The sequence below is a fragment of the Vanessa tameamea genome, chromosome 13 (assembly GCF_037043105.1).
Source record: "Vanessa tameamea isolate UH-Manoa-2023 chromosome 13, ilVanTame1 primary haplotype, whole genome shotgun sequence".
In the NCBI taxonomy this organism is placed as follows: domain Eukaryota; kingdom Metazoa; phylum Arthropoda; class Insecta; order Lepidoptera; family Nymphalidae; genus Vanessa; species Vanessa tameamea.
Window position 1 is genome coordinate 887,928 of NC_087321.1, and position 16,615 is coordinate 904,542.

Below are 16,615 nucleotides of genomic sequence, written 5' to 3' on the forward strand. Positions count from 1 at the left end.
TAGACGGGCTCGCACAAAGTCGTATCACCAAATATACATGCTGAATTTTTAAATTTTTCCGACTCGTAAAAAAGGAGGTTCTCAATTCGGTAGTATTTGTTTTTGTTTGTTACCTTATAATTGCGTTATTTCTAAATTGTTTGAAATTATTATTTTGTGTGGGTTACTTCTGTTCCCGGTTCATTTATATCTGTTAAAAAAATAACCCCTTAATATACGTATATATAAAAAATAAGGGATTACAATTTATTATGCAACTGATTTTATTTTTTTCTACTTATTATTTTAGTCTTCGCAGTAGTTTTTTTTTTTGGTAAAATTTTATATGATAGTTGGGAATTTTATGACAACATATTTTTTTTTTTCGGATACAGATTTATTTATTTATTTTATTTACGGTGCAGCCATACAATCCCAGTGCGATGTAACTATTAGTCCATAGTTTGCTTATATATAAGCTAAATGAAAATCGCTCAATTTATAAAAAAAAAAACTATAAAATTAAATAAGATCATGAAAATAAGAACTGTCTGAACTCATAGCGCGGTAGTCGCAGAGTTTAATGTTAGAATAATCGAATGGAACTTATGACCAATAGCCTAAATCAAGTTCAATTCAAGTTCGAGTCTTTTCGCAGGCGAATATTATCTATCCTAAATCTCTTGGGGTATAATTTATCACATCCCTTAGATTAATATTCATCTTACTCTTATTTTATACCATATTTAAGTGTTATTTGTTAAGTTATAAATGGGGTTTTGATGTCGTCTAGACGACACGCCCTTGGGGGGTCCACCCTCGGAGTCTGTACTATAAGCGTTGTCGATACGAATGTCAGTATATATAATAAAAGGATGTACACTTTGTATTTTTTTATATTAAATTTACATGAAACTTATACTAGAATATCCAACGCGGTTTGGAGAAGGTTTAACTAGGTTTTTTTCAAACGCAAATAACATGTTTTTATGAAATGCGAAAGTAACTCTCTGTTACCTCTTCACGTTTAGCCCGCTGAACCGATTTAGATGAAATTTGGTATAAAGATAGTCTGAAACCCGGATCCTTTACATAGGCTACTTTTTTTAATACGGGCGGGAGCAGGTAAAATGTTTGACGGTTTGTTTACTGTTGGTGAAGTTTTATAAATTACACACGGGTAAAGTCGCAGCTTCAGCTAGTTACATGATAGTTTAGATAATTTAATCATTGAGCAAATAAAAATACATCAACATCTTTTTCATATAAAAAAGTTGTGATTTACGTCCCTCTTAAGGTTTTATCTGATTAGTTGTGTCTAGAATTTTCCCGTTTTTTTTAACGCTTGAAATGCATGTATTATTAGAAATAGAAGCAATAATAAAACAAATCTCACTTTCTTGTCTCAATCGTGCTTATGTGTACATTTAATTTAAAAACAAAACTATTTCGGTATATTATTTGTTGGGATATCAAATAGCAACAAAGGCTTACTATGGCACAAAATAACATATTAATATTATTTATCGTTCTTCAAAATTAAATTAGAATATGTTTATTCGTTCGAACGTGATCGAGAAAAAAATTATATTCTTTCTCATTTACATCATCAGTAGTTTCTTGCCGGTTCTTCTCAATAGAATCTGCATTCCGAACCGGTGGTAGCTTCACTTAATATATATATAAAGTGCTTGTAAAAGCCAACTTAAATAAAGTATATTTATATGTATTTTTTTTTTATTTCGAGTATATAGTATGTAATATCAAAAGTTATATTCGATGATTTAAATCGAATAATATTTCAGGTGCAGAAACGAACGCATGATCGGTGCTAAGAACGCGCAGCTGTTCTGTGTAACCGGAAGCAGTCCGCGACAGCCGAGCACTCCTCAGTTACTTCGGGTATCTTCTGTTTATGTTATAGAATAGGTGGACTTGCATGTTGACACGTTAAGTTACATGTCGATGGTACAATAGTAACGTGTGATACAAGTCATAATGTGTAGTGTTTATTTTATGAGGAATTTCGTGTAATTGATGTATTTGAATATAAAATTTATAAGCTTAATCCGTTTGATGATCAGGTGTTTATTTGTTTTGAGAACACTATTTGAATTGTCTTAGTAAGATAAATGTACAGAAATCATACTCAATTATCTACTCTTCTAAACTATTTATATGTTTTGACACTGATGTTATAGTAGAGGAATACGAGATGGATTTGTCATTATTAACCTACAACATGTAAGACCTCCTCTTCCTTTGAGGAGAAGGTTGGGAGCATATTCCACCACGCTACTCCGGGTTGGTGGATTCAAATGTGGCAGAATTTCTTTGAAATTAGACAAATGCAGATTTCCTCGAGATGTTTTCCTTCGCCGCCGAGTACGAGATGAATTATAAATACAAATTAAGAACATGAAAATTCAGTGGTGCTTGGTGCTCGGTGCCTGGGTTTGAAAACGCAATCATCGGTTAAGATACGCGCGTTCTACCACTGAGTAATCTCATCCAATTTACCCGAAAAGAAAAATAAACTCAAATAAATATTTTTTACGCACGAATCGCTATTCTAGATATTAGAAGAAACAATTCAAAAGAAGACGCCGAAAGCACTCTTCCCGAAAACAGTCGTGCCTGTGAAGGATGCAGAGAGATTGCGAATGTCGTTCAACATTCCGGAACGTGTCACGGAAAATTTATTTCAATACAGGACCAAGTTTGTCCAGCACATGCTCACCAGCACGATGTATGCCAACAGCGATATCGGCAAACCGTGGGAGAAGATTGGAAGGTAATAAAAAACCATCGGTACTTATGGGATTAGTAAGATTTTATAATAATTTTTGGTAAAGACGTTTAAAATTAAATCGACCTTAGGAGACGAAGGTCCTTCGACGGAATCCTTTATTATAATTATCAAAATCGTGATCGGTCACAAGTAATGATTTCCCATTTTGAAATGCGGCTAGCAATTGCATTTCTAAAATTGTGGTAAAAATGTCAGCCGCGTCCATCGAGGAAGCCGATTAATTGAATTTATATTCTTATTTAAGCAAATAAAATAAAAATGTAAAAATAAAGACAATATATAAATGCTCGTTAAGATGTAAAATTTGTTACGCGATGTAATGTTCTCTTTTCGAAATTTAATTTTTTTCAGTGTATCAGAACAAATTATTGACGATTTGCTTTTAAACTGCGCCAAAGAGATGGAACTACATCATTACGTTAAGAGTTTTTACGAGAATGAGACACGCTGAGAATGATACCTTTCGATAACTATAAAAACAATCGTTCAGTTCTGATTAATAAATTTATTTGTCTTATCAATATTGTTTAATTCTAAGTCATAATTTATATACTTAAAGGTAAACTAAAAACGAAATAAGTGCCGAGATGGCCCATTGGTTAGAATGCGTGCATCTTAACCGATGGTTTCGTGTTCAAACCCAGGCAGGCACCACTGAATGTTCCTGTGCTTAATTTGTGTTTATAATTCATCTCGTGCTCGGCGGTGAAGGAAAACATCGTGAGGAAACCTGCATGTGTCTAATTTCAACGAAATTCTGCCACATGTGTATTCCACCAACCCGCATTGGAGCAGCGTGGTGGAATATGCTCCAAACCTTCTCCTAAAAGGGAGAGGAGGCCTTTACCCCAGCAGTGGGAAATTTACAGGCTGCTAATGTAATGTAAAAATGTAAAAATGACGATAGGGTAAGACTAACAGATTTTTTTATTATTACATGAAACTTCAGTCTTTACAATATTTAATGGTTCTATTAGCTGATGTTACGAAAATTTGACTTGCTTAACTAGAATTCGATTGTTAAATAGTAATATTAAGTATCAATTTAAAAAGTACTTTTTCGTAAGGCACTTATACGTAAGACTAGGTTCATGCACCCGAATCTCATATCATATACCTCTCGTCCACGTATTTCTTTGTTTCGTTGTATTTAACGTCGGTCACACGTTATCATCCTTGTTTAGAGTTAATCGAAATGAATTCAAAACTTCACCAAACTTTGTCCTTTGCCTTCCTAACGTATCGTTTCTCTCTATTTTGGGCATATTTGGTATGCTTTCAGTACTAGATGTATCGGTTTGATAGGACTCTTCAGGTGTCGGTGGATTTGATTTCATTATTCTAGACTTAGACAACTTTGGACCTCCCGCTGCGAATAAACTCTCTAATTTTGATTTTAAATCTTCTCGACTTAGACTCGTGTCTGTGTCCTCATCATCGGTTTCTTGCTGTTTAATAGTTTCTACATTTACAGGACGTAAATTGTGTGCCGCTTTTTGTGATGTAATTTCTTTATTCAGGTCGAAAAATATTGGTGGTCGGTTTTTATAAGACGCAAGTTCGGTGTCGATTGGATTACCTGTAGAATTAGATCTTCTTCTATGAGTTTGTTCGTCATTTTCAGACGCTATTTTATTTTGAAATATATTATTCAATTTCGACATAAAATTCATTTGCTTATCACTTCCAAACACCATCGGTGTATCATCATAAGAAGAATTAGATTGAACACTTGCTCTAGGTATGATTTTACCTTCTTCTTCTGAATCTCCTGTTCTAGGTTTAGGTGGCCTCACTGATATAGTATAGGATTTTTTGAAAGATGGATTCGCAAAAAAGTTTTCGTCTAAAGGCGGTGGAACAGGTATTTTTGGTTCGTCGTCTTTTAAATTATCAACAGATTCGCAGAGCACTGTTTTATCGATAGTGTCTGAGTATCCAGATTCATCAGTTTGTGAATTAGTATCACTATCATTACAAGCAGTATTGTCTTCGTATTCAATTATGTCGTCATTTTCTTGATTTATTTCAGTTTCTTCTCTATCGCTTCTTTCTTCTTCTTCGTTAACTATTGGCAAATCTTCTCTGTGGACTTCAGCGATAACATCATATTTAGATAACACTTGATTACCCATAGATGCATCCGAACCAGCGTCAGATAACTCACTCAAGGATTTTCTATGAGTAACATTTTCTTGTTCTTTTGTAACGTTTTCTTCTTCATTGCTCTCTTTTAAACTCAATATTTTCGCATAAGAATCTTCTTCCGCTTGCAAAACTTGATCCAACAAATCTATTATCTTAGCTTCTTTCTCTTCGTTATCTTCGTAATAAGCATGTTGTATTATAACTTCTTCAGTTACAAACAGAACTTTATTAATAACGATATCCTCTTGTGATTTCTCATCTATTACTTGTATTCGATCATCTTGTTCTATAATTTGATCTCCTCCTTTGTTACTACGTGATATAGTATCAGGAGGCGTCGGTGACACAACATATATTTGAACCGGTGCTTTCCCGTTCACATTCATATTTACAGAAGCATTAATGTTATCTTGAAGATTATCCTCAACATTTTGCTTATAACAATATACGCATAGGAAATAAATTGGTAGACCTGAAACAGACGTTAATATAATTAAATTAAATTTTAAATCTTAGTGGGTAACTCGACAATGGATAAGTTTAACATACCAATCGCCATCCAAATTATGACGCGAATCCACGTCTGCAGTTTAATCAGCATCATTAAATTAATGTTGACGTAGATACTTAAACATGGCACAAGGGGTACTAAGGGAGTCTGTAACGTAAAATGTTGATAATTGAAACATTTGCCCAAAATATGCCGGCTTTTTAGTTCGCCGTTTAATTTTCGGTTTTGATTTCAATCAATATAACATAAATTTAAATGTTGATAAGTATTATTAAGCTTGACTATTTAATACTTGAAATCATTTGGTTCCGTGTGTATGGTCGAGTGCAGTTAGATTTCGACGATTATTTAGTTATTTTACCATAATAACCAACCTTAAAAATATTGTTTGAAAATGCACAAGAGGTGTCAATTCAACCGTTAAGACTTGTTTTCTATGTAATATTTTCATACTACAATTTTTTATATTGATTTGGACGACAGAAACTTTGAAGTGGCGTAATATGTAAAATGAATTAACCTTAAATGTCAACTCCTCTTTCAATTGGGGCTGCATTGTCATGACGATGATCAGAAACAACGCTATTGAGTGTAGTATTGCTAGGTACACGATAGGATATTCAACGTGATGGATCACTAGACCTGACGTTACACACGTACAAACTGCAAAGAAGATTTATATTCACATTGACGTGTTACGCATATATAGCCTATATAAAGGCGGTCCCTCACCGGAGTGCTCTCCTATACTCTAACAATTTAAGATTCGATTTTGAGCATTATCTTACATATCTCAATTCTTCTCGTTCATTTATGTAATGTTCGAATCTGAACCGTTACAAAACAGGCGAACACTCCCGGCGAAGGACCGCCATTTGTCACCTGTAGGCACGTGTAAAATAATTTTCAAGTAAATAATTACAGAGATAGTGAGCCGCAATGGTCCAGCAAGAACACGTCAAATAATGCACTGGGTTCAAACGCAGGGGTGCACCACTTAATATTCTTGTACTTATTTTTAATTTTATCTCACCTCGGCGGTGAAGTTACACATTCTGAAGGGAAACCTGTATGTGTCGAATGCCACAAATTTAATCACCAACCCGCATGGGAGCTGAATGGTTCAGTAATCCCCACATTTTTCCTTAAATGGGGAGGATCTTTTAGCCCAAGAGTGGTTGGTTTATTTATTAAACGGCCTTAATGACATTCAGCCAGTACATCTTGCGTTCATAGGACAGGTTTATTTGATTAATATACAAGCGGAATGCCTGAACACCCTATTGAATGGTTAATTAAACTTTCATTGGCTGCGTCATTTATAATACTACAATTTGACGCCTGGAACTCTCTTTTTTAGCGAACTTAACAATTTTTAACATTGCATGTATTGCATATTATGTGTTCAGGTTGAATATCGATTTATTTAACTAATTAAGAAATATTATATTGTTTTTCACTAACGTACAAAGTCGATTTAAATTTTGATACGCTTATGGCTGCTTGTTTGATAACAATTGGTTTCAGTGGTCAATACTTACTAACCAACACTGTGCTTAGTAATAAAATTTAAAAGAAACCATCCAAAGATATTAGACAGTTCGATATGTTTTTTATTCGACTTACTAAATAATATGAGCAAAGTATTCATTATGGATGCTGTGGCTTTAGTCGGTGCCTTGAGACCAAGACCGAACATCTGCTTGACATAACTCGATTCTGATATACTCGCTGAACGATATCTGAAAATGAGACAGAAAAATTTATAAAAAAAAGTAATAGATTTATACTAATGATAATATTCTTTCGTCTTTAGATAAAGACGTGTTTTTTTTTATAATTTTTAATTAAAATGTTTAGACCTCCTAACCAATCAAATTTAAAATATTCTTTATTCAAGTAGGCTTTTGAAACAAAGAAGCACTTTAGAATCATCATGTTATCGTGTTGGATTAAATGTAATGTCACCACCGGCTTGGAAAGTACATTTTACTGAGTATAAACAGCAAAAGAACTCAGAAGTTACTATTATCCACCATCTTAATCACAGAGTAGGTATGCCAAGAAAGTACAATTAAATTCACATGTATATCCTGCTAAGAAATCAACAAATACTAATAAGTCAACATTTTTTTATCAATAATATAATCTTGTATTGTGTTATATGCCTTATTTATCAATGTTTTTTGACATGAGGAATCTTATAGAAACGAATACCGTGACCCAGGAGGATGTATAGACTTTACGAAGTCGAAAACTAAAATAACAGAATTTGTAGCACTATAATCTAAGCTCTACTCTAACGAGACAATAAAATCACACAACCATTGTAAACATTTTTTCCAAAATATTTTCTTCTATCGACTTGTATCATTATTCATTGAAACAAAATGATATCTCCGAACATTTGACACTGTTTCAATCTATTATCTAAAGATATCAATAAGATAGTAAACTATAGTATAGATAGTTACCTTAGTATTATAACGCAACACGCGACTACGGTGTACGATAACAGAGTTCCAATGCACATCATTAAAATTAACTCGTTCAGTTCCAAAATCGCTGCTAAAATAGCTGAAACAACATTATTTATATACTCGTAACTAAATTTATGTCATATTTTTAAATATAAAAATGCAAGTTACTCTACTAGTATCAATAAAGAGGTACTACATACCTATAATAACAGTTGACAATAATGTGGCTATCATTGGTGATTTCCTTTTAGTGGTCACACGCGCAAACCAATGCATCAGAAGACCGTCCGATGCCATCGAATACAGCAAGCGAGGCAAGGGGAAAATGGAACCGTACAAACTACAAGAAAACATTAACGTTATGGACACATTCGATTTGAACACACTTATGAGACTACTTTGTCTAGGTATTTTGTTAAAAGAGGACGCTTTTCGTACTGGTTAAAACAATATTTAATAGAAACTTTAGACATGAGTATTACTCAAAATACTTAAACGACTCTTAAGTATTCATTCAAAGTATATATATATATGTATAATGTCTTACTTTATACTAACTGAAGAGTATTAATCTATCATACCTAGCAGTGATCCCTACTATAGCGCCAACCGTAACCACCCAGCGCGCCCAGTCCATGCCGACGTAAGTAAACGAGGTTGCGACGGAAGCGACCTTTTCCTGAAACAGCCATACAATTCAATTATTTCACTGTTTTTGTTAAAGAACCTTAAATCTTCAAAATCAACCTACTCGTATTGGAAACATAACGTCTTCAAGACAAGATTTTTTTTACATCTTAATGATGAAATGAGAAAGAGATTCTGTTTCGTTCTGATGAATATCAGTAGAATATTTGAGCCCCGATAATTTTTATGGTTCTGTTTTGTCAAATATACAATTTGTTTAAATAAAGTTATGAATAAGGCGTTTTCTTTTTTATTGATTAGATCTACTATAGTATGAGCAATAATTATCACTAAGGATGTAGATCCGTCCCAATTCGAATGTACCATTAAAAATCTCTCTTTGTTTGTCCTTTGTTGCCGTAATAACGAGGAAGAGACTTCCAGAGTCATGTATCAAAACAGGCACAATTTATCAAAAAATACAAAAAAGGAAAGGCAAAAAAATATTATTATAAAAGTATTTTTCCATATGACGCTCTTTTTATATGAACCTCACCTCAAATACGAAAATATGGATTTACTCTAAAGGGCGTCTTAAGATTTACCAACGGAATCGATTATTAGGATCATTTATCATTTGTTTTGCAAAATTCAATCTTTCCTTTACTAATAATAGAGTTCAAAATGACACAATACCTGCAAGTAGTAAGGCATCATCATCGTTACTACCGTGGCTACGGCTGCGTACGCCACAAACACGATCATTTGGGTCCCCATTATTGATAAAGGGATAGCTCTACGCGGGTCCCGCACCTGAAAACATTTCCAAAACAAATTACAATCCATTATCTAAGTAGGTTTATACAAGCAAGTTTAAATCTTAAAACATCTATGATTTCAATATATAAATATTTTTGTCCAGAAAAACTAAACACTGTCACCAATTTTTTTTTTCTTTCGTAAAAGTCATATGCAAATCCACACAAACCATTTATTTTATTCAGTTTTTCTATTTCACCCTTTGCTTTAAAACTTTTCGCCTGTCCATTAAATATTTTTAGTTTTAATTTGTGTGTAATGTCCTTATGTCCAGCTATAAACGAATTTGTTGATCTTACATCTCACATGTAGTGAATACAAACCTCCTCTCCAGTTGAGCTGATGCTATCAAAACCCACGAAGCCATAAAAACACACCGCTGCACCTTTTAGCATCCCCCACACACCGTAAGGAAAGAATCCACCTTCGCCGCGATCCTCGTTCTCCTGTGCGGGTTCCGGTGCTATGCTCCAGTTGTTGACGTCCGCTGTGAAAAACAAATAAATATATCATATCAATCAATGTACATAACAAAGATACATCATACAATAGTGCTTTAGAATGTATGTGCTCCTTCGATCATAAGGTACCTACCCAGACGGGCTTGCACAAAGCCCTACCACCAAGTAAAATTAATTTTAGTATAGTTGATTGTATGAAAAAATTGAACTTTAAATGTGTATATTAGATTTTATGTTTTATTGAAATGAAAAAACGCTGGTTTAAATGGGCGTATCAAAAAAATAACATATCGTGAATTTTACACATATTTACTTAAAAAATGGACGTTTGTTTATAAATATTGTTTAATTAAACAATTTCTTCTTTTTCTAAAATCAAATCAATGATGGCAGAAAGGGAAAAATCCGTTTTGAACTAAACACTCGACGCAGAACGTTAAAGGTCTTGAAATGTTTAAGGGCGTCCCCTAAAAGACACGTGGGTTAACACTTGCGTGCGTGGCAGGTGTCATGTTTCTCTAAATCTGTCGATCATCGCCGCGACGTCGGTACTTGGGTCTCATGCCCGAGTTGTGCATCCGAAGCGGGCACCAGATTGTAACAGACGGTTACTTCAACTAACCTTTGAACGCCCCAGCGATGATAATAAACAAGATGACCACGATGTTGACAGCGGTGAACACGTTGTTTACTAGAGTCGATTCGCGAACGCCGAAAGCAAGCAGGACTGAAAAAACAACCAATAATGTTCCTTTGGACGCTTTTTTTTACATTTTTATATTATATATATTTATTTAATTTATTCAAATATTATAAGCTGGATAATTGATTAATATTGTGAACACGTATATTATTTAAGATCATTGTTAAGTTATTGTTACAAACGGGGCTACTTTTGGTTGGGGTTTTTTTGGCTAGTGGTTGGGGTCTCGCCGGTATAACTATTTTTAGAAAAATACGGTAAATTTTTTTTAAATTCTAATTTGAATTACGCATTCCATCGTTTTATTTATATATAATATTTTCTGTTTCCCATCACTAGCTCATCTGTCAAAAAGATCAAGCAACTTGAACATAAATAAATAAATATATTTAATATATTTATTTATTATAAATAAATTTATTCTTATTTAAGTAATTGTAACTTGTTATTTACAATAAAATTGACTAACTAACAATTTACTGTATTATGGATTTATATATCGGAATATATATATATATTAATATTATTTTTGTAAATATTTACAACAAGAATACAAGAGAAAAATAAGTGAACTTACATACCCCCTAGAATGATCACTATGAAAAAGGAGAAGAAGTCGAAATACGGCGAAAAATTTGCAGAATACATCGGCGCGAACGATTCGAACCAGACTGACATGGTGTTGTTCGTCATCGAGTCTACATACATGCTGAGGCCACGTGCTACGCTTGCTGTGCCTGGAAAATCAAAATCAGAATATGCTTCTACAAGCTTTACTTTTACAAGCACTTTTGAATTAGTCCATTGAAATGTTACATTGACTGAACATTTCCTAGAGGACGCGATTTTATTTGTGGGACATGTAGGGGGGGGGGGGGTCAATACAAACTTAACCCCAAGTTTGTGGGGTTAGCCCCTTGTCCCTCGCCCGCCATCTTGAAAACAGGAGTGGAACCATATTTCTAACCATATCTCCGAAACTATTAATTGTACGGAAAATTTGTAAATACATAATTTGTAGCAAATCGTTGTGGCTACAATTATGTTTATGTAACTTTTTACCATAAACTTAAAATTTAAAAAGATATAAGTAAAAAAGTTTTAATTGCAGGTTATAGTCTGAATTTATAATTGTAGAAACCTTTCATAAATAAATTGTTTACCAAAAACCGCCTCAAGAATCATATTCCAGCCGATGACGAAAGCGACGAACTCTCCCACGGTCACGTAAGTGTAAATATAAGCAGATCCCGCTTTGGGCACTCTGGAGCCGAATTCCGCATAACACATACCTGAGACATAGAAAACGATATAAGTTTAAAACTGCTGTAAAAAGGAAAGTAGCTACGTGAACACAGAAGGAAGAACGAAGAACCAACTAGCCAAGAACCGTTCACTCCAATAATAAAAGTGAAGATTTACTTCGTGGTAGGAATTCTTCTAACTCGAGAACACTTATATATCACTTAATCCACCGCGAAACGGCAATACTTAACTTTGTATACTAAAGATTTGGCAAAGGTTATCAAGTCACCTTGGAAATGCCAATAGCATTGAATTAGAGGTTAAAACCACATGTGCTAGATGTTCTGCTCCCATTAAAAAGTATATGTCTTTAGATATACTGTTTTCTTAATTCTCAAATGCGTTAGAATAAGTCAGTTATTTTTTTTATAACACTAATTTGTATGGTGAACAAGACAATCTATTGTTTTGTACACAACAAATATTTATACTACATACTAAAATAAAATTACCAGCAAATATCGCAGCAACGGCTGCAATTAGAAATGATAATATTATGGAAGGTCCAGCCAGGTGCCGGGCTACGGAGCCAATCAGTACGTACACGCCGACGCCGAGTGAACTGCCCACGCCCAGCGCAGTCAGGTCCCATACTGAGAGGCATCTGTGACATAAGAAGACATTTTAAAAAGTCAGTCAGTAAAAGTCTGGTACATATTTACCATTTTGGGCTAGTGGGTTTAACCGGAGTCCTCACTAATCACGATACTTGACACAAAGGTTGCCTAAAATCGCTAAATTGAAACTTAAAGTAACATTGGTGCTTGCATTCTATCCACAATTGTGGGTTAAGTTTTACATGTTCTAATAACTCGTCTAAATTAGAAAATGTAATGTTTCAATGTCATATATTATATAATTACTTGTTTCAATAATAAATAATCTGCAATGCAAATAACACTTATGTATCTGATGGCAATTAACATTTGATAACGACCATTGAACACAGAAATAACTGCTTGACAAAAATACCTCTTCAAATTTCCTGTATTCAGCTGGTCAGGTTCGAAGACTCGTCTCCGATGCAGGATCCTGCAGAAGGAGTTCCATTTGCTTGCCATTGATCAGCCCAGACCTGTTGCCCCCTGTTCTAGTGTCCCCTGATCCCGCATTTGGAATGTTAGCAAAACCTGAAACAAATTCATCAATTTCAACGTCAACCACTACTGATCATCATATTATAAATAGGAACGAGTTGGTCTTAAAGATTCCTACGTTGTAATATTATTAGTTTTTTAATGTGACTTAGCAGTTTTTGTCGATTTTTTAAACTAATCAAATATATTTTGTCCAAGTTCTGTCAAAATTGACAATGATAAAAAGAATTATACTTTTCTAAATAGAATATAAACTATACACAAATAGATATTTTGTAGACTTTCCTTCATGAAATCATGAAATACATAATATTTTCAAAGACAATTTTGATTATTAACATTTAGCACTAGGAAAATAATTAACGATGTTTTTGTAATACTTTACTTCAGTACGATCATAAAATAATTGCTATGTTACTGATTTTAATACTAAAGTTTGGATAGATGGATGTTTGTTATACAATAACAGCTAGATGTTTGAAAAAAATTTGGTACAGATATTTATTGTAGTTTGGATTTGCATGTGGAATTGTATAATTTCTACGTACAATGGTGACCAACAGGTAGCCATCATTAGCCCGTCTGCTTGCAAATGCTACAACTGCACATGTATGTAAATATATGTATATATAAAATCATTGCAATGGCAGGTTAGATCAACAAAGATTACGTTAGGTTTTTGTTTAAATCAATTAATATTTTTTTACAACATCAAAAAAACCCTCGACTTGGATTGACGTATTTTCTGCCGAATACGAAAATAGCTTTGATGTTTTCACACTTTTTATATAGATTAGATTAGATTGATTCAAATAGTTCTACAAACTCGGTAAAGCTTGACCATTGGTCATAGCGAGACTCAAATGCAATACAATGATTTGTTTTTATATGATAAATATATTGATTAAAAAGTTATTGCTCGATTATAAAAATAATAAGTTTTATAGTGTAATAAAAATATAACCAAATCCTTATATTTAACAATAAGCATTCACATAACATTTATAGAAGATTCAGCGAGTTTCGGAAAAGGTTTTCATATACAATATTATTTTATGAGTTTATCTAGTAAAACAAGCAAAAATCTACTCTATGTTATTGAACTCTTACTTAAGGCTGTGATTTGCATCGTTTCCGTTAATATCTGTTTGGTTTAATGTCTCATAAGCCATTAGACCAAACAGAGATCTGATCTGATCTTATAGTCAAGGCATACTTGACTATAAGATCAGAGAAACCTCAGAGAAACCTCAGAGAAGAGGGTTCTCAGTTGAAGCCCGGAATCATCTCTGATAGTTGATATCTTAAAACATTGGTGTTGCAAATCAAATCAAATCAAAATATACTTTATTCAAGTAGGGTATTATAAGCACTTTTGAATCGTCATTTAACAAACAATATTAAGTGAAGCTATCACCGGTTACGAATGTAGATTCTACCGAGAGGAACCGGCAAGAAACTCAGTAGTTACTCTTTTTCAACATATAAAAATATAGTCATGTTAGTTAAATACAATTATATATGTATGTAATATATCCTGCCTGGAAGTCAACAAGCATTCCACGCTTTTTTATCATCTATATATTCTTGTATCGAATAATATGCTTTCTTTACAAATGTATTTTTTACAAATGATTTGAATTTATGAAACGGCAAAGTTAAAAATGTCTATTAATATTATAAAATGTCACCCTATTGGATTATGAAAGTAAATGAAAATTTTGCTCATTATTGTGGCTTTACTTGAATTTAAAATAAATTTCCGAAATGGAGTGAAAAAAATATCACTTAATTAATTACCACTTCTGTAGTCGCCGTAAAAGCTTGTATGTTACATAGTAAATAAAAGGCGAATGATTTTGGTATCCGGTGAACGGTTAACCTAACATTATACCAATCTCAGATAAATCTTATCAGCCTGTTAAGTTTTACGCCATTCACAAGATTCTTGTTGATTTCATAAAACTAAATTGAATAGAACTTATCGCGTGCAATACATATTATAGAAAAACGAAGTAAACAAAGTGTTGAAGCTGTACACGCATGAATCAAGAACTATCGTTGAAATCTACGGGCTAACAAGTGGTAGTTGATGGGGGATCACCACTGCCCATTGTAACATTGGTGCCGGAAGAAATTTTAATCATTCAATGGCAATGCCATTGCACCACTAATGACTAAGACGTTGTGTTATGCCTCTTGCCTCGTACACTGACTCATTTATCCTTCAAACCGAAACACAACACCAAATAGCAATACTTAGTGTGCTGCTTTGTCAAATATCAGTGGCTGGTGACTGCCCAAGCCAGCTTGCACAATACCATACCAAGTAACACTACAATCCATATTTAATACAGTTTTCGTCTTCTATTAATCATCTAACCCTTTCTGTGTGCAATTTATCTATCTATGATGAAATTACTGCGTTTAGTCACGTGACCAAATAGATAATGGCGAATCGAAAACAATATCCCAGAAGACAGTGCGATACGTACAGTAAAACTGTTATCAGTTATTTACAAAAGTGTTTTTACAGGATAATCGGTTTCCAAATATTAGTAATTTTACAAGGGTTTGAATATTTATTTAATTTAGAGTTATTTCATTTGAATTTAGAATATTAGTAAATGTTTTTTTTTTTTATATATATATTAGTTAAAGGAAAACGTATGAACTTGTTACCTTCGTTAGTAGAAAAAACAATTGTAACAATTACAAATAGCAATTGAAAAGGAATATTTCTATATACGATCTTCTGGGAATGAAGCAATCGTCGAGTACTTACAAATAAAAAAAAATGTTATATTAAACCTAGTCAGTTCATTCCACCTGTTTTTCTCAAGTTTGAAACCTTTATTTTCAAACCGATGCTTGATTTTATGAACTATCAACATATAAGTGCAATACTTATTTACATTTAAAGAATATTTTAACTTTGTATATAATAATATACATAAGTTCAATCAGTTCGCTTGTATTTTGCATGTAACGTAAATTAAAAAGCGACATTCCAGAATTAAAACTTAAAAACATAACCTCCAAATTGAAATATTACATTGAAACACCAATGATCGCTCCCGCATTAGTTAAACGAGGTAAATTATTCTCACATAGTTTTGTACTGTAATCATCAAACCACGCATTACAAATGAACCATTTACTAAACACATTTTAAGATATTAAACATTTATATAACCTGTTAATATACAAATCACATTTATAATACTAATATCAATTTCATTTCCTTATCACGTTAATCAAATAAATAATATTATAAAACGAATATTTCATAGATAAGTCATTGTTCATACCTTGTGCCCGTATTCGCCATTACGTTTAATTATAACAACGAACTCAATACATAACACGTTGGTTGTTAACGAAAAACTAACTGAGATAACGGCCCGCGTTGATAAGATATAAAAATAATCTGAAGATCTTTTCACTTGTTTCATGAGACATTGGAAGCTGTTTATATAATGTTGCGTTCTATTACTTGTAGATTTTCGGTTTTAATCAGAAATATGACTGCCCCGGATCTAGCAGGGGGCACATAAGGGTATGTGCCTGGGGCAGTAGTTTCAAATACATATCTAAGAAGAAAAACATGTTTCACATAGGGCATAGAATAGACTTTGTTCATTCGACTGTTTACTTGACTTTGAAAAACATC

At 33.2% G+C, this 16,615-nt stretch overlaps 2 protein-coding genes across 2 annotated transcripts in view; one reads left to right on the forward strand and one right to left on the reverse strand.

Moving 5' to 3' along the window:
• Positions 1-3,312, forward strand: part of LOC113397919 (uncharacterized) — a 52,896-nt gene extending 49,584 nt beyond the window's left edge. Inside the window, exons 7-9 of the mRNA XM_026636451.2 lie at positions 1,785-1,881; positions 2,556-2,773; positions 3,143-3,312. Of these exons, the coding sequence (XP_026492236.2) occupies positions 1,785-1,881; positions 2,556-2,773; positions 3,143-3,242 (415 nt within the window). The 3' untranslated portion in view covers positions 3,243-3,312. The remainder of the gene's footprint in view (positions 1-1,784; positions 1,882-2,555; positions 2,774-3,142) is intronic.
• The window catches only part of LOC113397838 (uncharacterized), a 614,853-nt gene that overhangs the window by 593,639 nt on the left and 4,599 nt on the right, over positions 1-16,615 (reverse strand). Inside the window, exons 2-15 of the mRNA XM_064216784.1 lie at positions 12,818-12,975; positions 12,298-12,449; positions 11,704-11,832; positions 11,122-11,277; positions 10,460-10,564; positions 9,700-9,863; positions 9,254-9,370; positions 8,512-8,609; positions 8,131-8,270; positions 7,925-8,027; positions 7,077-7,192; positions 5,971-6,113; positions 5,489-5,597; positions 4,402-5,411 (exon numbers count right to left, since the gene is read on the reverse strand). Of these exons, the coding sequence (XP_064072854.1) occupies positions 4,402-5,411; positions 5,489-5,597; positions 5,971-6,113; positions 7,077-7,192; positions 7,925-8,027; positions 8,131-8,270; positions 8,512-8,609; positions 9,254-9,370; positions 9,700-9,863; positions 10,460-10,564; positions 11,122-11,277; positions 11,704-11,832; positions 12,298-12,449; positions 12,818-12,906 (2,631 nt within the window). The 5' untranslated portion in view covers positions 12,907-12,975. The remainder of the gene's footprint in view (positions 1-4,401; positions 5,412-5,488; positions 5,598-5,970; positions 6,114-7,076; positions 7,193-7,924; positions 8,028-8,130; positions 8,271-8,511; positions 8,610-9,253; positions 9,371-9,699; positions 9,864-10,459; positions 10,565-11,121; positions 11,278-11,703; positions 11,833-12,297; positions 12,450-12,817; positions 12,976-16,615) is intronic.